This window comes from Zeus faber, assembly GCF_960531495.2.
Source record: "Zeus faber genome assembly, chromosome: 5".
Lineage (NCBI taxonomy): Eukaryota > Metazoa > Chordata > Actinopteri > Zeiformes > Zeidae > Zeus > Zeus faber.
In genome coordinates, this window is record NC_137192.1 from 29,040,499 (window position 1) to 29,066,839 (window position 26,341).

The following is a 26,341-nucleotide window of genomic DNA, read 5'->3' on the forward strand; positions in this document are numbered from 1 at the left end:
CATTTTACCAAAAAATGTACTGTATCTATGAATGCCATTAGCTTTGGCACACACTCTGTTCTGCCTACAGAGTGGACGTGAACAATATGAATCTAAGAAAACACCAGCGCATTTTAGGGTCCGCAGTAAAACATCGGATCTCCATATAAACATATAAAACTGATACGACGTAGCATTGCTGTAACCCGCAGAGAGCCATCACGCCGGTGCAGCTTCGTGACTGAGAGAGCAATAAGTGCCCACACACACGGGAGTGAGCTGGTATCGTGAAGGTGACACCCGTGTGGCTTCCGTGGAGGGATCGCGAAGTTATGAAACCTAAAGGTCACCGAGAAACGTCTTCCCCCGTGACCAATAAAGCAGGAAGTCGACCTGTGAGGTACTTCCACCGCCCGTCAGCTCCTTAATGGAACCTGGAACCTGGAGACGCCGTCATTACCAAGGTAATTACTCTTTGTCCCTCGGCTTCTGGATGGAACAAGGCATCTTTGGGCAGTCGGCTGTTCCATCATCACTCACTTTACTGTATTGTCCCCCAACAACACACACACACACACACACACGCACGCACACACGCACACACACACACACACAAACACACACACACACACACACACACACACACACACACACACACACATACCTCCGCTCCATCCTCATCCCCGGTGTTAATTAATTAAACTAATTAAGGGTTTGTGTGTCACCTCCATTGCCCGGCGATGTCTGCCGCCTTATCTGCGTCCCACAATGCACTTGATCACAAGCTGCTCATGGAGAGACGCTCCCGAAAGTCGCTAATTAATCACCAGCGCTCGCTCGTTAAGACCGTCCCGCTCCCTCCCCGCATCAAAGTTGACAGCGACGGAAACGCAGAGGAAGAGAATGGCGGCGGGGGGACTCGAGGGGGGGGGGGGGCGGGCGACAACACAAAACTGCTGAGAACCGTTCTGCCGATCCCACCGTGAAAAGGACAAACACAATGAAGGGGAAAACGAATGGAGAAAGGGCAAAATACTGTATAAGACGCACCGTTGAAGGAGTCTGCGACGTCTGCCGTTCAGTGACACATAAATAATCGCAGACCATTTATCAAGGCTGCGTTTGGAGCGTGCGCTCGGAAACGGGCGCCGGAACGTTTATTTGTGTGTGGATCAAAGAATATATATAATGGTAAAGCAGTTTTCTTATTTTTCTCCCTGCTCCAATGCTTTCTGTTTTGTTATCTTTAAAAGACGTTGCAATGCAATTTCATCTCTTTGACCGGGTGTGCATCATGACTAATTACCGACCAGGGAAATAAGAAAAGAAATATTCCACTTATTGTCTTAGGGAGCCGCTATATAAAGAACTGCTCAAATTATTGGAATGATAAAAAAAGGAAAAAACGACTTTCACCGTAAAATGTGTACATATCTATTTGACTTCTTTGTTGTGCCCCCCTTAAAGCTTAACGCCACAATGGAGCTAAAGAGATTCATTCTTTCCTCCGAGGAAAAGCAACGCCTTTCAAGTTCAGTTTTCTTAAGCTGCAAGACACATAGGGAGAAAAATGCAGCCCAAGACATACATGTGAACATCAAAGGAAGCTGTGTGTGTGTGTGTGTGTGTGTGTGTGTGTGTGTGTGTGTGTGTGTGTGTGTGTGTGCGCGTGTGTGCGTGTGTGTGTGCGTGTGTGTGTGTGTGTGTGTGGGGGTCATACGTGGGTCACCGACCAGTCAGGTCGCCATGAAATCACCTGGAAGTATCCATTGTGGGAAAACCTCTTGACCTGGCCGACCGACGGTCACACACAATGTCTCTCCCTCTCCGTCGCCGTGACTCGGACGGTTGGAGAAGAAAAACACGTCCACGCCCCCTACACGTCTACGTCCACATGCCTGCAAGAGTTGACGTGTGCATGCGCAAGAGGCTTTGCATCCCATCTCCGCATCCCTGAACGGCGATGTGAGGTCCGGGCGGGCTAATCGGAAAGACACCGTTGGCTCCGCGGGGGACTGACCCCATCACCTGCCGGAAAAGACGGGCGAATCAGACAGTCTGAACCCTCCTCCACCCCGGCCAAAGCCTCCGTGCACGGTAGGGGGTCTCCAGAGGGGTCCGTGTGTGTATTTGTGTGTGTGGGTGTCTGGGAAGGCGGCGGTCGTCTGTAGGGGTTCACCAAAGCTGGCAGGTGAATGCGGAGCCATTCAAAGATCAAGTACATGCTGTCACCTGCGTTGCCGCCGTGGCCGGTGAAACGCCACATGAAAGGTGAAGGAAAGTTTATGAGATGACGACACACAGTAGCTTCACAAAACGCCAAGGTAAGGACCGTATAGATTGCCATGCCATGTGTGTTAATCAGACACCAGGAAGCTTTAGTCCAGTGAAGCAGCGAAATGGATTTTCCTTGACCCTGACAGGGAGATGTTGTCCGTAATGCCTTCTGCAGTGCCTGCTGAGGAAAACAACCCTCACACAGCGGAAAGAATTAACCGGTGAAGCACCGCAGATGCTAAGAGGCGGTGAATGCATCTCTTCAACTTCATTGACTTCCTTTTAGGAGGGCTCCCTGTCATTGAGTTCTCCAAGGACCGTTTATAGCCACTTACACACAACGAGGGAGGTTACTCATGGGTTAATGTAGGCGTGCACCACCATAAGTTAGTATCAACTGCTGCTTGGAGCGAACTACCTCCCCGAGAAATCTCTGTTTTCTTCTTCAGAAACCTGCCAAGAAGTGTGGCTTGAACTCAACTAAAACTAAGGGTAAGGGTATCTCCGGGTGTCTGATGATAATATGAGAGCAATAGATGTGTTGTTATCTGCAGTTCTAGCAAAGACCCGCGCTCCAGCCCAATGCCTATATACTATACTGTCCATTTTGTTTGTTTTGCTGCTGTAGATTGAGGGACACGGGAGGCTGAGGCTTATCCCGGCTTAGTTCCGTGGCAAGGCAGGGAGACAGTCCACTGACACAGCAGACACCAGTTGTCATGAATCCTCCCTGATCTCCCAGTATTTATACTGGGAGATCATCTCTCCTGCAACGCATTCACCACCACCACCACCTCGCTATACACTCACCTCCTCCATCCCCTACTCCTGCAGCCCACTCAGCTCTCCTGAACAGGACTGTTATTCCTCCGACTGTAACCTCTATCAAATCATAGAGCTCCGGTGGCAGGCTCATGACCACGCCCACTTACGGCTAATCATAATAATACTATTCAAGTTCCTCAACAACCTCTGTGACCTTCTGCTGCTGCTATCTGTAAACCTGACAGCTACTTTGGTCTTTTCAACATCAGCTCTCTCAATAACAAATCATTTTACGTCATGATTTTATTACTTTTAATCTATAAACACACATATATATATATATATATATACTTTTTTTTTTTTTTTAAATCATCACAGAGACCTGGTTAAGTCAGGGAGACTGCAGTCGTCTTATTGAAGCGACCACCCCCGATTTTAAATTTCTCCACCAACCCAGGCCCTCAGGCGGGGGTGGGGGTGGGGGTGGGGGGTATTATCTATACCCCTGTTATCGATAGAAAGGATTTTAAAACACTCCCATTTCACATAGTAGTTTTACATAATTTGAATATCTTGGTTTATTGTGAAATTCGAAGGATCCGGTGATAATTTTAATAACATACAGACCGCTGAGACCACATAATGCTTTTAAACAAACTGAAGTTTAAACAACTGAGTTGTTTGAAATTTATCACAAAATATGACAAAACTCTGATTTTGGGGTGATTTTAACATACATGTCTGCTGCCCCAGCCAGACTTTTGTTACTGATTTTATGGAGTTTCTTGACTCTTTTAACCTCACTCACGCAGTACAAGAACCTACACATTCTAAGGGCCACACCCTTAACTTACTACAGCGCAGTGGCCTGAGCCCTTGAAAACGTTGAGACTAAGGAACTTGTGTCTGAACACAAAGCAGTTTTACTCAGTGTGGTCTCATCCTAATTTACTATTACTCACAACAATCCTCTCGACTTTCCTGTTTTTAACTCTTTTTTTTTTTTTTTTTTTGACACAGAGGAGCTCGTCTCCCTTTTCAACGACACCTGTCTGACTGTCTTGGACTCTGTCCTGGACCCCGTACAAAGACAAAAAGTGAAATAAAACATCGCAGTCATGGTTAAATGAATCCACCCAGGAATTGAAGAGACTCCAGGAGAAATGGAAGGAGAGTGGTTTACACGTGTTTTACACGATCTACAAAGACGCTATGCACAATTATCAAAGGGCAGTTAAAGAAGCAAGAGCAACTTTCTTCTCTAACCTGATTGTTGCAAACCATTTTAACTCCAGAATTGTATTTAAGGTAATAGACTCCATCACACCCCCCCTGTCATCTTACTGAGGCATCACCAGAGATGTGGGAGGATTTTTCTTTTACTTTTTTCCGAATAAAGTTGAGAATATAAGACAACAAATTACTCCCCCTGACCAAGTTACACATGCCAGGAGGGACATTAATCATTATTTTAGCGATTTTGAACCTGTGTCACTGTCATTTTTATTTGAAACTATATCCCACATGAAACCAACCACATGCAGCCTTGATATTATCCCTACCCCGTTTCTTAAAGAGGTGACTGACACAGCTGGACCCAGTATTTGATCAATTATTAATAACTGGCTGGGGAAAGGCATTTTTCCTTCTGTTTTAAACATGCTGTGGTCCGACCCCTTCTAAAGAAATCTAACCTTGATCTGTCTGTTCTTAACCATTTTAGGCCCATTTCTAAAGTTCCATTTCCTTCCAAGTGTCATAGTAACATCTTTGAGGAGTTCCAGACTAGTTTTAGAGCTTTCCATGGTACAGAAACTGTCCTCCTCAAGATAACCATTGATATCCTTTTAGCAGCTGATCGGGGGGATGGTGCAATCTTAATTCTTTTAGATCTAAGTGCAGCCTTGGACACTGTAGATCACGCCATTTCAATTGACCGTCTTAACACCTGGGTTGGCATCAAGGACACTGCACCGGGCAGGTTTTATTCCGACCTTTTAGAAAGAACCTTTGTGGTCCCCATAGGTAACTTCTCATCCTCTGCAACTCACATTACCTGTGGTGTACCGCAAGGTTCTATTTTAGGTCCAATTTAATTTTCAATCTGTGTGCTGCCTCTTGGCAAAAATTATCCAAAGACACAAGGTCTCTTTTCATTGCTACGCAGACAACACACAGATGTACCTCTGAGGCCTGGTGAACCCAAACAGCCTAGCTGCTGTTGTAGAATGCCTCAATGATATCAACTGTTGGATGGCACAGAATTTACTTCAGCTCAATAATTCAAAATCAGAAATCATATTGTTCACTCCCCCAAATTCTAACTCTAAGTCATATTGAGAGAGGCCTCGATCCTCTGTCTGCAAATGTGAAGCCCGTTGCCAGAAACTTGGGAGCACTATTTGACTCTGACCTAAACTTCAAAATACAAATTTAAAAAAATTGTCCAGTCCTGTTTCCTTCAACTGAAAACCACTTCCAGAATCAAACCAACGCTATCACACAGCGACCTGGAAAAAGTAATCCATGCCCTAATCTTGTCACGACTAGACGACTCTAAATCCCTCCTTTCTGGCATCAACCATAAGTCACTCTCTCGCCTCCGACTAGATCAGAACGCAGCAGCTCGGCTTCTCACTGGTTCTAACAGACGACGTCACATCACCCCAATCCTGGCTTCTGTCCATGGGCTCCCTGTTCGGTTCAGAGTCGATTTTAGGATTTTACTGATCACTTTTAATGCACCTCTGGGTCTGACTCCAAGCCACGTAACAGATATGTTGACCTCCTGGCTGTTCCAAAGTCTAGATTTAAAACTAAAGGTGACCGTTCCATCGGCTTTGGAACGACCTGCCGGAGGATATATGGCTGAATCAGTGACTTCTTTTAAATCACTTCTTAAAACCCATTTCTGTAGATTTGCTTTCATGTGATGTTGCCCCCTTTCTCTACATTTGTAATTTTTTATTACTTAATTATTTATTTTTATTGTCTCTTCTTCCGCTATTTCAGTTTAATGAATGAGTTTAATTCCTGTTTATTGATGTTAATTTGCATTTTAAATTCATGGCCTGAGCAAAATTATTCATCTGTCAATGCACTTTGTTGTTTTTGAGGGTGGTAAATAAATAAGGCTATTATATTATTGTTGTTATTATTATTATTATATTTGTTTTCATGTTTAATTTTCATCTGGTCATGTCCTCACGCCGTGTCACTGACCTCCGCGTCACTTCAGATCTGCCCACTCCCTTTTGCTTTGCTGTCACTCCCTTCCCTTCACCAAAAAGTACCTGCTCAAGGGGTCATACTTTTAAAAAGTCCAGGAGCTTTGGTAGTGGGGCTCACAGCACTGAACAATTCTGACACCATTTAAATTATTTTTTATTTCAGACACAATTTTTAAAAATCTGCAGCCGCAAAACGATTGTGCTTGTTACCGATTGTTGGTTGTTTTGCTCCAAAAAATGTTCCGTTTGGACAAAAAACGGAAAAAGCTGTTTTTTGATCAAACAAACAACAAAACTACACAGTAGACCCAGGTTAGATTCCCCCGAGTGTGAACTCCTGCCTTTCAATCAATGTTTCCAACTTCATAATAAAATCTTGTTTGTGAGAGAATATAATGGATAAAGAAAGACGACCAAAGTGATATTCCACTATCACTTTGGTTGTCTTTCTTCATCAATTTTGTTCTTCCTGTTGGTGTATCGTCTTCTGAATTAGCGCCACCTACTGGGCTGCCGTGGAGCAGTTTGTTGTGTAGTCGCGCAAAAAAATGACGTTTAAAAACGGCCGTCGCTTTTTCACAGCGAGACAGAAACCTTTTAGTTGCTGGACTAAAACTTCTGGGTACTTTGGGTGCTTTAGTCTCTGAGTGGCCAAACATGTGTTGTGTTGGCAGAAAAACCCTGCAAAAGGCGGAGATTTGACGTTTGTTCCCCCAATTGTGGTATCCTCATTTAAAATCAGGTAACAGGTTTTTAATGGGCGTATGGAGTGTAAGCATTGTGAATTTTACTCAAGAAATAAATTACCTGTGTAAAGATTCATTGCAAGTTAGGAAAATTATGCATTATGTTGCATGTTGATGGGAGTTTTTGTTCTCTCTTTTTCATCTAGCTGGTCTTGTGCCATATATATATATATATATATATATATATATATATATATATATATATATATATATATACACACACGTATATATATATGCCCCCTACAGTTCAATACGCGGTATTACCTCCACAAGATGCGTTGGTGCAGCGTACAGGCGCAGTGCGGTGTGCAGTAAGTGCTGCTTCCTATTCAATCCATGTTAATCCGCTATTGCAGCTCCACCGGCCACGTCAGTCGTGCCGGGTCCACCCAGAGCAGCGCAGCATTTCTGTTTTTGCGCGAGAGGCCTATTACTGTCTGCTGCTATACAGCCTTTTCAATGGAAACACGCGATAAAACTACGTAGAAATGTTTTTGTAAAGAGTGCAATCAATAAATGTGTCCAGTCGGAAATCAAGCCCCTGAGATGGCCGTGTCCCTAAGAGAAGTCAGGGAGAAAGTGTCCCAATCAAGCGCGGTTTTGTTCCATACCGTTCCATACGCAGTTGTTTGGTTCCATAAGGAGAGTTTAAAGAACATAAAAACAAACCGTTGCGGCACGCCGATCGCCGTCGCCCCACCGCTGCTGCGCACATCGACGGAGCCATGCGAGAGGGAGACAGGTGTGCAAAATGCATCGCAATCCCGCCCCCTCCGCCTGTCTTGCCTATAGGAAGAGCTGGCCCTGCTAGTTATTCATGACAGACTACTATGAAAACATTTTTTACTTGCTGGGTGGACTCACACCCCCACACACCACTTCGGGGACTTTTCCGCTGCTTGGAGGCGCTACCATATAATACCGACCTCATACACCAGAACCAATTGGGATAAGTCCTGTACAATCACCGGTGGACAGCGAACACACACACACATCAAATTACTCACTATGTCCTATGGGCACACCTCAACACACACACACACACACACACACACACACACACACACACACACACACACACACACACACACACACACACACACACACACACACACACACACACACACACACACACACACACACACACACACCACCTGCTTTGAACACACCCCGTCACCCTCCTGGTTACATCCCTCTATTTTTCTCCCTCATTTACTGACATTACTGACAGTAAGAGATAATGTGGCCAATGGCTGTTCCAGTTCAGTTTTCCTGGACTTAATTAACTCTGTTTTTTCGATACATGCTGTCGTCTGGTGTTCATTTTTTTGTGTGCACATGCCGTTGTTTTTTTGTACGATTATGTTTGCTCCATGTGCAAAAGTTTAAAAAGCAAAAAATAAAAACATTTTTTACACCTTTTAAGTGAAATCAATAAAATAAAATGTATTTATTTTCTTAAATGTAAAGATACCAAAAACTGTACAGTTACCATGGCCCCACAGCCGTGATACCGATCCGTGGACCAACTGTACCGTTGCATCCCTAGTTATCCCTAATATACAGTACATATTTTGTATCTGAACGGGAAGGGGGCTTCACACTCACTTAAATAAACAGGACTTAATGATGTGACGCTGAATTATACCATCTTCAAATGTATCAGAAAACTAATAAATCTATTGTTTATTCTGTGGTTTAACCGCCCACACTTGTGAAGCAAGAAATTAAAAAATTACAGCCTGTCTGTCGCTTTAAACATTGCCGATATATGAAGCGTTATAAATCTAGTTAGCGTTCTCATTCAATGTGGGACTATGTGTCTAAATGCTAATCTGGTGGGAAATGATTTTTCATTTTAGTTCAAGCAGGTTCATCTGGTCTTAGTAAAATATTACCATATACAGTTAGTATAGTAAAAAGATAGGAGTTGTACGCCTTTTTCACCATTTGGACGTGAATGCCAAAACACTCACGTCTCATTTGACGTCATTCCTTAGGACAAAATCCAGGAGAGGGAAGGTTGGAAGGACCGCCGTCCCTGCTTAATTCACTGCTTGTCCCGGCGAATTGTCTCGTCCGTGATGTGGTTCTCTAGATATTCCTGCTCTGCTTGATGTCGGGGCTCTGGGCGTCTCTCTCTCTCGCCTTCCCGTGATTTTTTCCCTCCTACTTTAAAGGTCTTCCAGTCCTGACCTGTACGGGAGAAGCACGGAATCTCATTAATGACATCACGTATCTTCGCAGGATCAAACCCTGTCCTTGGGTTGGATCAGCATCCGGCGAAGCTTCATGTGTGGTTTCGCCAGGGTGTTGGGCTGATGTTGACCGGATGTGCTCGGTGTGGTCAAGATTACATCGCAGGGTTGGTCTTTTTTTTTGAATTGTCATTTAATTAGCGCAGTTACTTCCCCAGATGCCTCTGCTGAGTCTCTGGTGTGCGGGTTTGCTCCCTCTGGTAAACATTAGGGCACGAGGGATGGATTAGGGGCAATTGAAGTCCAAAAAGGGGCCAAGAGGACAGTGAACTGGGATGAGCGTTGGAAATCAAGCAACACGAGACACGGGTGACCGGCCATTTCCCTCAAGACCGGTACGACCAAGTCACCTGGCAACACACGTCACTCACACCGCTCAGTTCTCCTGAAGAACGCTGCAGATCACACACGCAGATCCCAACGCTCTATCTACAGAACCGCACTTTATCGGGTTCTTTCTTTACCCCTCGCGGGTTTAATTTCTCCATGTGTCTGCTGAAGCAAAGCAAGGTGTCGGGTTTAAGGCAGAACATACTTGGAGGTGAACTGCCACTCTTTGGAGGGATGAAGTACATGTGTTCAAGAACGAGGGAAGGCTCAGTGCTGGCAGCGGCACCTGTACCGGTACAACACACACACACACACACGCGCACACACACACACACACACACACACACACACACACACACACACACACACACACACACACACACACACACACACACACACACACACACACACACACACACACACACACACACACACACACACACACGCACGCGGCGTGCATCAGAAGTGTAAGACTGACAGTAATCCGTCTCACAGCCTCCCCAGAACGGTCATGGCTGTCACCTTCGCCTCACAAGGAGCAGCAGCGCATTGGATTTAGGAGCCTGAGATAGAACCACCGCTCATGGAGCCTCGGTTCTGCCGCGCAATTGACGCAACGTACGTTGACAGATAGCAAAAGGCTCCGCGGCCAAAATAGAATTCCAATTTCATTTGGTTCAGCGCGTGATAAAACATATGGAGCGTTTGCCAATTGTAACTCAAGGAGATTAAGGGGTGGGGGGTAGCCACAGATCATAGCTTTATTAACTATGGCAACAACATTTCCGATGCAGGGAGAGGTGTGGTGGGGGGTGGGGGGGGCAAGCATTTTGTGCTTTCCGAGGAATTTATCATAATGTTCGCTCGGCAAGATCATTTGCCTCTTGACAGGATCATTACGAGATTCAGTGCTCCCACGACCATTACGCAATTTCAGCATCCCTCCTCGGATGGAATTTTAATTGAATTAGCCTGGCTGGTTACACATGGTGTGAACGATAACATTTTCTGTCTATCTGGGCTCATTGAATACGCTTGAGTCTGTGCGTGTGAGGGTGTGTGTGTGTGTGTGTGTGTGTGTGCGTGTGGGAAAAGGTGCGGGTGGGTGTGTGAGTGTGTGAAGGTGTGGGTGGGTGGGGGTCGCTGGCAGTTTAAGCAGGGCAATGAAAAACGACAAGGTGTTTTATGATGAGTTTCAATAGGCCTTGGACTCGGTTTCTCGCCGCTCAGCAACAACGGACGTCATGGCTTTGTCTGGTTCGTCTGGTTTGGGACTCTTCCAGTGGAGCGGCGGTGCAGGCTGGAGGCATTGTGGGGATGATGTATAGTTGTGGGGTAAATGTGGTCGTATTAACACACCAAGAGAATAAACCGCTATAAGCAACTCCGGTGGCTCCCCATAAGAATGATTAATGACAACGGTGCTGTAATGAGAGCACGGGAAGCAGGAGGGAAGTCAACAAAACTCTGTGCTGTAGGTCTGACTCGGGGGAGATGTCCACCGGCTTCAAAGGAGCTCTGTGGAGGTCGAGTCCATCCTGTCCTTCTCTTGGACAATAAACCTGCGGCTTAAATGGGGTAAGCGGCGAGATATTTACCAAACTGCCAACTATCCGGAGTCTACATGTAGACTCTTTACAGCTGATGGCTGTAAAGACCATGTAGTCAACTACATGGTCTTTTAATAGTCACAGTCTCGGAAGATATTGCCAGAACTAATGACGAGGAACAAAGCTGTACTGTAGCTTCAACTATGCACGAAGACTACTTATCTACTCACAGTGATCCTCAGCGATAATATTCATCTGGAGATATCTCACTCAACCAGGAGGTGAACACACTCAGCCTCTCTTTTGTGTAGTATCACATCCAACCTCCACCGACGTCAGGTTCCACCTGGCTTCTGCAGGAAGGAGCCACTGCAGGTCTCCATCAGCTGCTGCATCAGGATTCCAGCTGTCTCAACATGTCTCCTTAAGATCAGTCTGTATTAATTATATTAATATTATGCAGCCTAAATAAATGTTTATTTTCATCCAGTCCAGTCCCTCTAGATTGAGATAGAGCAGAGCACGTTGGGAGCCACAGAGAGGGAAGAGTCGATCTGAGCCACATCACCTCATGCATTAATGGTAATTAAATGCTGTCGGACCAGACGGTTGGTTTCACAACGCCAGCTACAGCTACCTGCTGTGAAGAGTGTTTTGTTCATCAGTAAAAATGGCACAAATCCGCTGAATAAAAATTCCAAACACACGCATTTAGCAAAAAATGTTTAATCTCTCCTTGATGCGTGTTTATTTACAAGTAGTAAATCTGCAAAATAGGAAATAACAGAATATTTACACAATGAATGTTAAACCTGCAAACCTGTGACAGTTGCTTCAAGTCTGATACTCTTTAAAAACATCAGAATCAGTGTTGTATTAAAATGCCTTTGCCATTGCTGTCTGAATTTCACTTGTTTGGAATATCCTGGGATCCTATGCAACTTTAATTTAGGAAAAAAAACAAAAAACAAATACAGCTACTGAATTTGCCACAACTAGAAAAAAAAAAAATATATATATATATATATCAAATGGTGCCAGGACCTAGATGCACTTGAACCGGTGACAGGAGAGTCAAAATTGCGTCTACTCACGGCTGAAAAGCTGATGGCGCTCTGATGGAGTTGGTGGAGGCGTGAAGAGATGGAACCATATGAGCTTGATGACGGTGTTTTTCTCTGAGGGAAGACGATCCAAACCCTGCTTGCTATTTAGAATGTAATTATTTCCCCCCAGTATGTCTACGTCTGATGTTCTAAAATCACCAAATAGCAAGAAAACATGCTGCACTACATACCACTTTCTGATAGTTCAACACAGGCCAATTAGTTTTACTTTTAACAATTTAAAGTCTCACTTTAAAAAGCCGCCTAGACGCAGGGGTCTAATCTAAAAAGAAAACAGCCATGCAAACAGCCAACCGAGCCGACTCCCTCAGCGACCGTTTCACCAAACCACAACACAACACAAGTGGGCCCCGGAACCTGAGAATATTAAAATGTCTGGAAAAAAAAAAGAAAAAGCTGGACAGAGGAGCTCAAGTATGGCACTTTTAAGCGCCGCCGTTTGCCATCTACTGTACCTTTGTGCTTGTGGAGGGGAGAGTGTGTATTCGTCCCCGCTGTATATCGTTATTATACTCATAATTCACAGGACCGCCGTTAACAGCACCGCCGGGCGCTCGCTTCAAGTGTCATCTATTACCGAGAGCTGTGGTTTTAAGGGTGCCGAAATGTATAGACGCAGCAGAAATTCAGCAGAATACAAAGGTCTTACCCACAGGACATTTGAGTGGGGTTTAAATTGCCCACAGAGCAGAATACGCAGAAGTCGAATATGTACAACTGCAAGGAGGGTGTGCGATATCGGCAAGTTCTAAATGACCCAATCACAGGCAGAGCCGTCCCTGGAGGCTGCACTGGGCTCACAGCGTTAAGAAGCAATGTCCCGTCTGAAGCCTGTAAACAAAGGTTTTTGGGATGAAATTAACTTGGGAGTGTGCTCACTGTTCCTGTGCGAGAGATAACCTATGTATGTTTGGAACTGTACTGTGTGTTTTTTAAGGAACCTGGCGTACGAATGGACAGCACAGCATTTACGATCAGCTTAAAAGGACAGCCCTAATGTTGGATAAAAAAAAAAAAAAAAAAGTACAGGATAAAAGCAGCAAGTCACGTTTTCCTTTACAAACAAAAGACACAAATGCTCATATAATGCAACGCTTTAAATTTGATCCTTGAGATCAGGTCAATGACACCTTGAGATCAGTCAAGTACTTCAACTTCAGCCGAACTGAAGGTGATTTTGTCTTCTGTGTACCGTAATGTACAATATACATGTTGAAAAAAAAAGAAAAGAAAATCCCAAAAGAAAATATTACAAAAAAATAAAAAATAAAATAAAAAGGCAAATAGCGTCCATCATGAAAAATGTATACAATTTACAAATGAAAACATAAAAAAAACAAAACAATATACAGACCACAGTTTGGTTTTTCGGCAAGCATAAAGAAATTAAAAAGAAAATCCAGGAAAACAACATCATATCTCACCACAAAGTCAAAATACCATGACTTGGAAAAAAAAGAAAAGAAAAAGAGAAATCCTCTTAAGAGGGCAGTAATAACAGCCAAAAAAAAAAAAAAAAAAAGAGCTTAAGCCACACATGGCAATAGGCTTGTTTTTGAAACAAGGGCTGGAGGCGAGGGGGAGGATTACCCAATGAATCTCTGGATTCCCCTGCACCCAACACTTCCCAATGTGCGATAAAAAGCTAAAGCCCCCTTCAAACCCACAGGTGAGAGGTGGGGGGAGACACTTGGAGTATACATTTACCTGGTCTCGCTATCCGGGGTAATTAGCATCGAGAGCGGTGGGGTGAGGAGGACGGCCCCAGGCGGGGAACAGCTTTTCCCCGACTTAGGTTTCACCAGCGGAGGAGACGAGCCAGGCTCCTTCCTGCTCTCCCTCTCTCTCCCCTCCTCTCTCCCTCTGTCATTGCGGCTCCATCGCCAAACTTACCAAGTAAGTCTCCTACCCCCCGAGACCCGGGAGGCGCTGCTCTCTAAGGGGCCGCGGACCTCATCCTGGGCAGTGTACACGGAGATATGACGGAAAACGGGCCAAAACGGACCTCATGTCTTGGAAAATCAGACATGGCGGTGTGTGTGTGTGTGTGTGTGTGTGTGTGTGTGTGTGGCGCAAAATGGGAATATTTACCGATCGGATGGGGTTTTAGTGCAACGCAGCAACCTCAGCGTTCAGACTCTGTACCGTGACTCACTAAACTATTTACCTCTGGAGCCCCCGGAGGAAGAGAGCCCGCCTCCAAGCAGCGCTCCCGCTAAACACGTGGTCTCGTGGCTCTTTGGGGGAAAACCAAACGGCTGCGCGGGGCCGAGGCGGCACGCGGCGTCATCGCCCGAGTCGCCGTGACTCCCTGCCCCGTCCAGAAAAGAGCGACAATCACACCAAGTTTCTTTTTTTTTTTTTTTTTGCATCGTCTTCTGCCGTTTCGGTGACGGTTCACGACTCCCACAATTACTTCTCAGTCACTAGGCATGTTCATATTTAAATCATACAGTTGCACATTCCATCTAACAAAATGTCTTTGCACTAAACAACATTCAAAGAAAACATGGCACAGGACAACTTCATAGTTTTTTTGTTTTTTGTTTTTTTTTCTTCTTCTCATATTTTTCTCCTACGTTGATTTTTTTTTCCTTAAACTTGAAATATCAAATCATGTTTCAAAGTTTTTGTTTGATTTGTGTTTGGTGGTTGAAATGCAAAAAAAAAAAAAAAAAGTTCTCATCCTAATCTTTGTTTCTTTAAAAACGCATTTGTATTTATATATAATATCTATATAGTCTTCCTTTGTAACGTTTTCTGTAAATTGTGCAAATTCAGCAGTAATACAAGTGGCGAGAGATCAGAGAGTGGGCAGTTGATTACATTTATACAAAAGAAACAACAACAAAAAACCCAAAACATCCTCTTAAACTCGTCTGGAGTCGTCGACGTCTGGAGTCACATGACCCAGGGAGCCTCCGTCGCTCTACCGGCTCAATCGCAAATCCATCGAATGTTCCAGAGCGTGACGGCGATCACGGAGTTCCTTCCCAAGTTCCCACGGTCGCCCCCCCCCCGTCTTAAGAGTCCAGGAAAAATAAAATAAAATAAAAAAAGATGGAAAAAGGCCAACCACAAACGACAACAGCCACAACAATCAGATGCTTTTCCTGGGTGACGTGGTCTGGGTGTGTGGGCACGGGCAGGACAGCGTCACAGTCCCAGTCTCATGCACACACACACACGCACGCACGGGACCGCCCATCTCTGCCGAACCTCCCCCATGTTGCACTGCACTGCCTCCGTCCTTTTGCAGTTTCTGTCGTTTTTAACCGGGGGATTGGTGGTGGTGGTGGTGGTGGTGGTGGTGGGGGCGGGGGAGAGACATGGAGGGGGAGAAAGTTGAGAGGAAGAGGCGGTGGAGGAAGAGGAGGCGGAGGGCGAGGCCGGTCCTCAGCTGGCCAGCGCCATTGTGTCGATGACCTGCTCCAGCTTGCTCCTCAGTCTCTGCCTCCGCGCCTGCTCGTCACGCTCCAGAGCCGACAGGATCTGAGGAAGGACGGGGATCGATGAAGCCGCTGGAGCGCAAACACTGTCACACGCCGGCACCGCTGGACTTTCGGGGTTATGCACTTCATCTTCACAGGGAAGACGCAGCACTTATGGGCCTCGGCTGACAAAACCTAAATAGCACCATGGTAATGCTACCGTTGCTTTAGTGAGGCTGACGTAGAGCTGTTCGGTATGTCAATATCATATCAATATCGTGACGTGAGACGTGACGTTTGCTGGATATTGGTTCTCGTAATATTGAAACAGAATAAGTGCTTTTGACTGATTTCAGATTACTAACGATGCACTATCGATATTGTGATGCGAGACCAGATACCGTCTGGACTTTTGGTTACCAAATTGCCTTTATATAATATTGTCTATTAGCCTAATGTCTTCTATTAGCCAGTATTTCAGAAAATGTATGCGATTTTCTGAAATACATAGACTGTTCTAATCGATGACTCTGCTTGGTCATAATATCCGCATTACTAATTATTATTTCTCAAATATTTTTTGCATTCCCGAAATATCGTCAAATTATGATTAAAGAGTTATTTGTCAAAAAATATGGTGATATTTGATTTTGCCAATATTGCCGATCACCTTCCCTTAGATTTGATAAATATTGCCACTCAGTCATTTCAAAAACACAGTCACACCAACTTTGCTGTATTTCAGTCTTAAAGCCTAGAACAATGCAGCATAGCAACAACATAGTACCTTGTTGACAACAATTAAACAGTAAACATGGCGTCTCACCTCGTCCTTGTACTTGACGATGTAGGAGTAGATCTCGTGCAGGGCCGACATGCTGTTGAACTGGTTGAGGTGCAGGCGCGACTGCTCCGCCAGGTAGGCACTCATGTCCTGGTCGCTGATGGCTGGCATCCTGGAGATGTCCGAGTAGTACCTGGAGGAGGGAGGAGCCAAGAACTCAATTAGGGTTGGTAGGAAGGGAAATAAACCGATGGGAGGAACCCAGGACCAAGGAGCAACCAATGAACCAATCAGAAGGAAGGAAGGACGGGTGGATAAATCACCAATCAGAATATGTACCTTTTCAACACCTCAACGGGTTTGGCATGTAACTGAGTGCATCCATGGTGAACGACAGAATGAAGCGGAAAGGTCGGCATACCTCTCCACCCAGTTCTTGTAGTTGGGGATGTCCTTGGCGTAGAGCAGCTTGTTGGAAGGCGAGTCCTTCCCCAGCTTGTGTTCCGACGTGGAGCACGAGTCCATGAAGGTCTGCGCCACCACCGACAGGCAGGCGTCCGTGATGCTGTTCTTGTGGATGTCGAACACGAACTGAGGGTTCTTGATCACGTTCACCCAGAACCTCAGCGGGAGGCTGGCGACAGGAAGGGGGACGAGAGGAGAAGCAAGAGTTCAGAGGGGTTTGACGGAGCTAATGCGGCGCAGCAACAGCTGCAGCGACGGGATCTGCATACAGAGCAGCGAGCTGAATATGGAGCAAGGGAGCGCTGAAAAGAAAAACGCCTGATGCAAGAGATGGAAAGAGACGGAGAAAAAGAATCTCACCGTGACAGCGAGAGAGAGAGAGAGAGAGAGAGAGAGAGAAATGTCTCTTGGAGCACGAAACTAAACATTACACCGCACTGCTGATAAGAGCGAGGAGTGTCTGCAGTTCAGCAGCTCACGGAGCGAGTGTGGTGTCCCTCAACGCCTGCAAGTCTGTTTTAGGCTCTCAAACAAAACACTGACACACATCAAATTACTCACTATGTCCTATGGGCACACCTCAACACACACACACAAATATACAACACACACACACACACACACACACACACACACACACACACACACACACACACACACACACACACACACACACACACACACACACACACACACACACTCACACTCACACTCACCAGTTGCTCTTCCAGGTGTGCCGTACATCCGAGTCGGATATGGAGTGTTTGTCGGCCTGCTCGTCCAGGAAGTCGAACATGTACTTGATGGCCAGCGGCAAGGCGCTGCCTCGGTGGGCCGTGCTGAAGATGGTCTCAAACAGGTCGTCCACGAACTTCTGGAGCGTTCCCTGGGGGGGGGGGGGGGGGGGGGAAGCCTCGTTAGTGCTCTGAACGCCGTCCCCACGCCAGCTTCACCCAAGTGGGTTTCACGTTGAATAGATGGGAGGGAGACAACCGGGAGGGCGAGAGGGGCGGGGCGGTAACTCAACTCTGGCCAACCGGGTTTTCTAGGCATTCCCAGCACAGGATCTCAAGTTGTTAAATTGAGAACCTGAGTTCCTTCGATTCCTTGCGAAGTATAGTTCAACCGTTCCACTCCACCTGACCCCAGACGTGACAGCTGACGTGGTTAGCGTTAGTGAAGAGGGGTTGAGCCTTTGGGTTTTGAGGCCATTAAGAGGTTTTTGTTTGACTCCTGTCCCGCCTCCTGTCCGGTCCGGCTGCAGGCCATGTGGCTGTGCGGAGCCGGTGTCGCACCCCGCTCCGCTTTCCCTTCTCTGACATTCTATGACGGCGGTCGGTGAGTGTCGTGCAGTCGGGGAGCGGCCCGGTGAGAGTTCAGCCCAAGGCTTCACCGCGTCGTGTTTACCGCCGCGCAGTTTCGCGGACGTCGTCTTCTCAAACGCTTTTGAAGTTGAAACGATTTGAAATCTCCTCCCACAAGCTGCCGCCGCCGCCGCCCCCGCCACCACCACCACCACCACCCCTCCACCACCCTCTCTCCCGGTGCCACATCTTCAAACATCTAGCGCCACTTTTCTCCCCCTCCTCAAATCCTGACTGAAAGCGGCGAGGACTGGAATCTCCCTCTACGTTCATCTGCTCGTCCTTAAACCAAACGGCTAAACACACAGAGCTGCGGGCGGCGCGGTGAAACCACAACGAAGCGCGGCGCTCAACGTCTCCACGTCGTATTCCTCCGGCTCGCATGTTAATTACTCCCCCGTTCCCCGAGCATCGCTTGTGCCATCCTTGCGCTCTCCTACCTGGAAGGTGGAAACCCGCAGCTAGTGGCTCAGGCGGCAGAAGGGAAGGGGGGGGAGCTCTGGAATATACCAAATCACTTGGGGAGTGAGGAAAAGGAAAAATATTGCCCCGACCGGTGTTGTCCCCGGGGGAAAGAGAAAAAGCTCATTTACGATTAATCAATAGAAGAAAACCACTTTATGTTGAATGCTAAAGTCAATACACGAGACCGTGTTTGATTTTATCTATGGGGAGGGTAGGTTTTAATGTATGTTTGGTGATTGTATCACCTAAGAAGGAAACAAAGTCACGGAAATTCTTATTTTCCTGGAGGGAGGAAGGCTCCCCTGCTTGGTTGGAAAATTCCCAACTTGGTGGGACCGAAGGCGTGAGAACAGTACGTCCAACGCTGCTGTTGTAATGACCGCTTTGTGTTTTGTTGTTTTATTTGTGCATTCAAGCATTCTATTTGAGATATGAGACACTTGTTAAAGGCCAGCAGCGTTTGGACGAAAACCAACCAATCAATGTTCATTTTGTATTCAGAGTGGATTAGGTGAAAATGTGTTATTCATTTGTTATGACTGTGTTATTAATGAAGGGCTGAGAAAGCGAGCGCAGCGAGGTTTCACTCGTTTTTTTTTGTTTTGGAGTTCCAAATTGTGTTTCGGCCGCCGCCGCTGTTCCACGTTCCAGTGCACAGGGAGCCGAATCTCTGACCTATGGCAGATCGACGAGTCGCTCGGGACGAAATACACATTGACCCGAGTTGTTTCTCCCTGAACGTCAATACGCACACTGATCCCACGTAACCTTTCGGACTATAATCCAGGCAAACTCGCAAACACATACACAAACACAGCTTGGAGCGCAAACACAGCGCTGGCTGGGCGGCGCGCTGGACGCCAACGATCTTAGGGTTTGAGGCCCGCGTCCATACTGCCCCCAGGCCACCAGGAGAGGGTTCCGGTAGCGCCAACCAAACAACTCGATAGCCAAAGGTCAGCCCGTTAATTAAGACGCTCGCTGCCACTCCCGCGCATGTGTGAACCCCTCCCCGCGCAAAAGGTTATGAAAAATGTTAATGAGCTTTGAGACACCCACCAAACAAAGGTCAAAACCAGCGCTGACGGCGGAAGTCGAGCTATATGACAGCGACTTTGCGGAGCGGGGAATTTGGGGCTGAAAGCCAAATATCGCCGCAGATCTTTCCTACCTTGGTGGCCAGCAGCCTGGTCAGGTAGATCTCGGAGACCATCTTGCTGCCCCGGTCGCCTTCGCGCTGGTCCGAGTGGTCGTGGTTCTTCACCAGGTGCCACAGCTTGGTGCCGCTCTCCAGGTCCGGCGTGATCATGGGCGTCCGGGAGCGCAGGCTGTCGGGGCTGCTGGCGGTCCGCAGCATGCTCTCTGCAGGGAGGACCACGCCAGTAATAACACGTATTTAAAATTCAGTTTGGGTTGGGTGGGGTGACCGTGAAATGAGTTGAATGCTAATTTAAGTATGTCTTTTAGTTTTGTGTTTTGTTTGGGCGTAAAGTGTTTTGATGGAAATATAATCATTGCAAATGGCTTTTCCAGAAGCAGCATGCGGGTTATCGGTCGCAAACACAGGAATGCGGATGGGAATTGTAACTCCATTATTAACGGGGTAATAATGTGACAAATTTGGGCTCAATGAAAAAAAAAAAAAAAAAAAAAAAAAAGATAATTTGCTGGAATATAATCATTAACTTGGGAAATAAACAAATAGATTGCTAATCCAATTAATAAAATATTTGGTGTAATTCAATTGGAAGAAACTATGTAGCCGGTGTTTAATGAGGACATTTCACGCTCTAAGAACCCGACACATCGAGCGGTGAATGAAAAATAAAATAAGGCTTCACTTCATTTTTGGGGGAGTTTGTTTTGTTTGAAAGGTGACAGCTTCACTCCTTCCCCGTCCCACAATAAATTTGGTCCGTCACACTTTTCTCACGCTCCCTCCCTCTTTGTTGGACAGTGATCCCCTAATTTTGTGACACAGAGCAGGGGGGGCTTTGGCTTTGAATGCCTGTCACTTCCCTGGATCAACACTGCCTGGAGAAGTTCAAAATGTCAGCAGAGAAGTATAGAGTCACTGGAGAGTGTGTGTGTGTGTGTGTGTGTGTGTGTGTGTGTGTGTGTGTGTGTGTGTGTGTGGGAAAAGTGAAATACAAGAGAGCGACGGAGAAAGTGAGCACGATTTAAAGACAGAGAGAGAGAGAGAGAGAGCGAGAAATAGAGAGAGAGAGAGAGAGAGAGAGAGAGAGAAAGAACGCTGGGGCTAAAAGGCCAAGGAGGGAAAAAAATGAACTGGAAAAGGTGAAAAGAGGAGAAAGAAATGACAAAATTCTAAGAACAGAGTAAAGGGAGATAGAGAGCGAGCACCAGAGAGAGAGAGAGAGCAGGAGAGAGAAAGAACGAGAGAGAGAGCGAGCAAGCGAGCGAGAGAAAGAGAGAGAGCGAGAGAGAGCGATAGAATTCACGGATGTCGACATACGTGGACACACAACCATGTAAACACAAAGAGACGTACACTACAGACAAACATACAGCCGCGCACGCACACACCTTCTCTCGTACCGTATCTGCTGAGCGACTTGGTGAAGGTGGAGGAGTTGGAGATGTTGTACGCAGAGTTCTGCTTGGGCACCAGGGCGATCACCGAGCCGTCCGTCACCTGAGAGGGGGAAGGAGGGGCCGTCAGCGGAGACTCCCCTCAACACACTGCTTTTAGGCCGACAGGGGAATTGGTTTTCGAGGTGCCGGGCGTCAATGATGCACTGCGTGTAATTACTGTGTCAATTACATTGAGGGGCGGCAGCACATACAGAGAATTATAAACAGTTATCGGGAAATATCAAGGTTTCTTTAGTCGCTGTTTTCATGGTTATTTTATATTATAACCAATGACTGAATGCCGGTTGGTTGGATTTCTTAGGTCCCGACCACTTAAAGCAATTGAAATGTGAGTAACAGCACGACAGGCGGTGGGGTTGTTGCGTCGTGTTAACACGGAGACGGAAGAGAGCGGGCATTTCATGAGGTTTGGCTGACAAGGGGCGTGTCCTACGATCCACCGGCCACGCCCGCCCAGAAGAAGCCCGCTCAAGTTCTAAGCATTTTCCCCAAAAAAGGTGGAGGTGGAGGAGGCTGGAACTCAAACCCCTGGGTTAAGGGGCTCTTTTAAGGCGGTCTTGGGGGTTCTTTCACCTGGTAGTGGGCCAGGGTGTTGAGCCTCTTCCAGTCATTGTCGATCTTGGTGGTGACGTCCTCGTCCTGGAGGATGATGCGGGCCATCCTGCCCTGCCTCCACTCCAGGTCCATGTCCGACGCCTTGGGCCTCTGCGAGTACGGCGTGCCTTTGTAGACGGCGTCCAGCAGCTTCTCCTTCACCTGCGTCACCGTGTCGCAGTTCAGCCCCTTCACCGTCACCTCCGCCGCGTTCTCGTTCTCCGGGTTCACGCAGTGCAGCGTCTAGGAGAGGAGGGAGGCTCAGGGTGTAAACTCCATATGGTTGTTTTTTTTAATACTGCTCCTTGAATGAGCAGAATATTGTGATACAACCCTAACCCTGATAAAATTTTGATTTTTTTTTTTTTTACCTAATGCCCCTCCTCACCAATTTCTTCGAGAAAAATATTTTCTAAGAAATTAGCATGTTTATTAAATCACTCAAGGGCCGGATGTTGAATAGATCTTGTTCTGAAAGAGCCGAGACACTGGCATTGTTTTGCAGAGCTTTTTTCGTACAGAACGGATGCTGGTGATTGAATCTGTTTTGCAATTTTAGCATTTTATTGGAGTGCAATATCAAAAATGCATTTCCTGCACACACAATGCTGAGGTATTAGGATCAGGATATCAGTTGTGTTAAAAGCTCTCCACTTCTCACTCCGCCCAAAATATCTAGCAACCATCTGTCGGCGACTTGACCGAGCCAGATGTCCCGGTGTCTCAGGGCTGAAGCTCTCCGTTTCCTGGGAGGGGAGAGCCAGCGTCGGCATTGAGGGTTATGATTCTGTGGAGCTCATCAACATTGAAAAGGACATTGATCTTAAACTCAAGGACCATCAAAATAAATTGTTGATGGGCAATATTGTAAACGGTATTATTAACCACTGATTTAACTGTTGTGATTTTGTGCCTCGCCAGGCAGAAAATAATTGCTCTCTGAGGGCGATCGGAGGGGCCCAGTTTCTTTAACCATCCACTGTATATAAGGTACGACGATTGATCGGCCGCCAATTAATGCCGGACAATAAACACTCTATCCAGGGTGTCGGCGGAAACACCCAATCACAAGAGCCGATTGTGTGAAAATTAAACTCATATTGATTGAATAAAAATGATGGCCAGCAATTACTTCTCAGCGGCGTGAGTGTGGACAGCTCGTTCCCTGCGAGATCAGCCTCTCAAACAAAAACAAGATGGAGGTGCTCTTCGTTGTGGCGATAGCGATGACGTGCCACTCGCCGAGTCTTATTCCTAACACTGATTGATTTCCTGAGTTAACAGTACAATTACCCGGGAAATGAATCGAGAGCTGCTTGGAGTAGTTGAAGAATAATAATTTGGGAGTAAAGATTTTTTCGACAATTAAATATTTTCCCCGCTTTCAAAAACTAGGTCAAGTCGGTGCAGTGGACACAGAGCGCCTTCCTGGTTCTAAAGCACCGTATCCTGTCATTTCAGGGAAAGATCTGAAGTCAAGGCGATCGCCTATTTGTATTATGAGCAAAGACCCACCTTCATTATGAGTCGGAATCATTATTCTGACAGAAGCATCATTTAATGACTGCCGTTCATTTCTTTGTCAGAGAACGGGTCGACCTGCTCTCAAAACTAACGTCTCTATTCAAACATCATCTATTCACATCTCAGCCACGCCTGACGGTGCGTCCTGGACATTTATTTTGTCTTATTACCCGTGTGATGCGACCTGGCGTTTTGTCTCGTCATAGGTTTTTGAAACGTACAGACACAGTTTACTGTTCATTTCAGAGTCATCTGAATTTGAATGAGTAACGTTCTTATGGCACAGGGTTTTGGGACTGACCAGGGTCTTGTAGTCGATCTGCTGCCTGATCAGCTTGTCCTCGCTGAGGGAGTAGCGAGCTTCTCCTGTGATGGCGTCGATCGGCCCCTTCTCCATCTGCTGCTTCATGGCACAGTACAGCATGAAGAGGGGCTCCCCGGCACACTCCTGGAGGGAGGGAGGGAGGGAGGGAGAGGTAAACGCATGTCAACATAAAGGGAAAAACGAGGACAAAAGCAGCAACAAAAACAAAAAACACAATTCAACAAAACAAAGAGTGCAGACCTGCACCTAACTGTAATTGTGTGTGTGTGTGTGTGTGTGTGTGTGAGAGAGAGAGAGAGAGAGAACTTTAAATAAAAGAGAGAGAGCCAGATGGAGCTGCGGCGAGGAGAGCGAGTGGCAGGTGACGTAGGCGTCAATAGAAGGTTAACGCAGAGGACGGAGAAAAGGCTTGGAGAGGCATTGTGGAGCCGAGGTGTGTGGACGGGCGTCGCTCCCTCTCATGTGCTTCCCAGGAGCACAACAGGAAGCTGCCTTGCTCTGAAACTGGACAAATTTATTTTCACGACTGTGACTGAGTTACATCAATAAGACTCATTTTCAACTCCTCCACCGTGGCTCCCGTGGCGTCCCCCTTTCCATTTTGTGATCTGGTTGTGTTCTCTCTCTCTCTCTCTCTCTCTCTCTCCATTGCTGTCTATGGTCCACTGCTGTGTCTGTAACTGTGCCCCCCCCCCCCTCTTCCAAATTTAATCCAAAGTGATTCCACAGCTGTTCAAAAAGACAGTGCAGGCGATGTAGTATACACACACACATACACACACACATAATTACGTTGACGATCACAAACCCTTGCATGTCGATTCCCAAGCATTTTACCGCTATGGATCTAAACCCAGCTCTGATTGGTCAATCTGGCTACAGGAGTTGGAATCACACACACACACACACACACACACACACCACACACACACACACACACACACACACACACACACACACACACACACACACACACACACACACACACACACACACACACACACACACACACACACACACACACACAAACAAACAAACCCCTCCCCAGGGGCCGTCCAGCACAAGGCTTGTTCTGGCTGCTGCTTGGCCGTTGTCAGGCAGTGGAGGAGTTGTGGTCTAAGTGGAGACCAATTAGCTCCACCACAGCCTGTACGGAGGGAATTTAGCACAGTTTAAACCATGCTAATTCTGTCTCAATCCATCTCCGGGAGGGACGGAGGGCAGGGATTCAGAGGGAATGAACGACAGCTAAGAGATACAGAGGGGGAGAAAGACAGCAGAGGAAGCCCCCGGAAAGAGAAAAGAGCCGACACGTGTTGTGGCGTCAGATCTCCGGCTTGCTCTGCTACCCCCCGAAAGCTCCAAAGACAGGGGGATTGTTAGACACACACACACACACACACACACACACACACACACACACACACACAGAAGGAGCCTCAGAAGGAGCATCCAGCAGGGGGCGACGTGTGGGGGCGGTCTTACCTTGAGGAACTTGTTGAGCAGGAAGGTGAACCAGTTGGTCAGCATCTTCTCAGCCACCGACTCAGTCCTATGAGGGGAGCAGGGAGGGAGGGAGAGAGAGATGGAGAGAGTGAGGCCAAACCCACACAGGGCCCTTGGCTCCCGTCTGTGGGCGTAAACACTTTGATGGGCGTCATGGGTGGGGACGTGGAGCAACAAAGACAACATCTCCAAACCCCGCTCCCCCCGCCAGACTGTGTGTACGTGCGATTTGTGTTCGACGTTCTCTCCATCACCTCACAAACAAACAATATAACTTGGCATCAAAATCCCCACCATTTGTTTCATAATCTTTACCCCCCCCCCCAGTAATGTCCCCCTTCAAGGGATCCTCTCGCATTCGTTAAAGGAAAAAAATGCAATTAGTGAAATTCGCCAACTTCCCTTGTTAATCACAAACCTGGCACATAATGATGGGAACCTACACACGAGCACCAAGGCGCGCACACACACACACACACACACACACACACACACACACACACACACACACACACACACACACACACACACACACACACACACACACACACACACACACACACACACACACACACACACACACACACACCATGAAAGAACGCAGAACAATTAAAAGCCATCATAAAAACACAGTTATTGTGTCTAATTTGTAAAAGAGCTTCGGTGGAAGCTCACTGCCGGGTGTCACCGGGAGGCAGGGGGGCTGTTTACTTTACTCCCATCATCCCTGTGTTCTTACACCTCCACCCACCCCCCCCCCCCCCCCCCCATCAGAATTGGACGGAGAGAAAAAGCTCAGTGACGTCGCCGCCGGCTCCTGGAGGGACAGGGTACGGGGGATGGGGGGGACGCTTCCTATAACTCGCAGGTTCCCGCCGTCTAACCGGGGCGGTGTTACGACCCCTCTTCCGCCCGGCTCCTTGTAAACGTGACCTTTCTATTTCATCTGTCAACGAGGCTCCCTCTCCTGGGAGGAGGATATTTTCTGGTTCATGTCGCAACGAA

General features: G+C 46.9%; 1 protein-coding gene across 1 annotated transcript in view; it reads right to left on the reverse strand.

Annotated features, from left to right (window-relative positions):
* Window positions 1–15,658: 15,658 nt before the first annotated feature.
* Window positions 15,659–26,341, reverse strand: part of plxna1b (plexin A1b) — a gene marked incomplete at both ends in the record, with an annotated part of 150,113 nt that continues 139,430 nt past the window's right edge. The window contains 9 exons of the mRNA XM_080001597.1: window positions 15,659–15,754; window positions 16,520–16,670; window positions 16,899–17,111; window positions 17,659–17,828; window positions 19,943–20,133; window positions 21,331–21,427; window positions 21,961–22,224; window positions 23,807–23,953; window positions 25,316–25,382. Of these exons, the coding sequence (XP_079857723.1) occupies window positions 15,659–15,754; window positions 16,520–16,670; window positions 16,899–17,111; window positions 17,659–17,828; window positions 19,943–20,133; window positions 21,331–21,427; window positions 21,961–22,224; window positions 23,807–23,953; window positions 25,316–25,382 (1,396 nt within the window). The remainder of the gene's footprint in view (window positions 15,755–16,519; window positions 16,671–16,898; window positions 17,112–17,658; window positions 17,829–19,942; window positions 20,134–21,330; window positions 21,428–21,960; window positions 22,225–23,806; window positions 23,954–25,315; window positions 25,383–26,341) is intronic.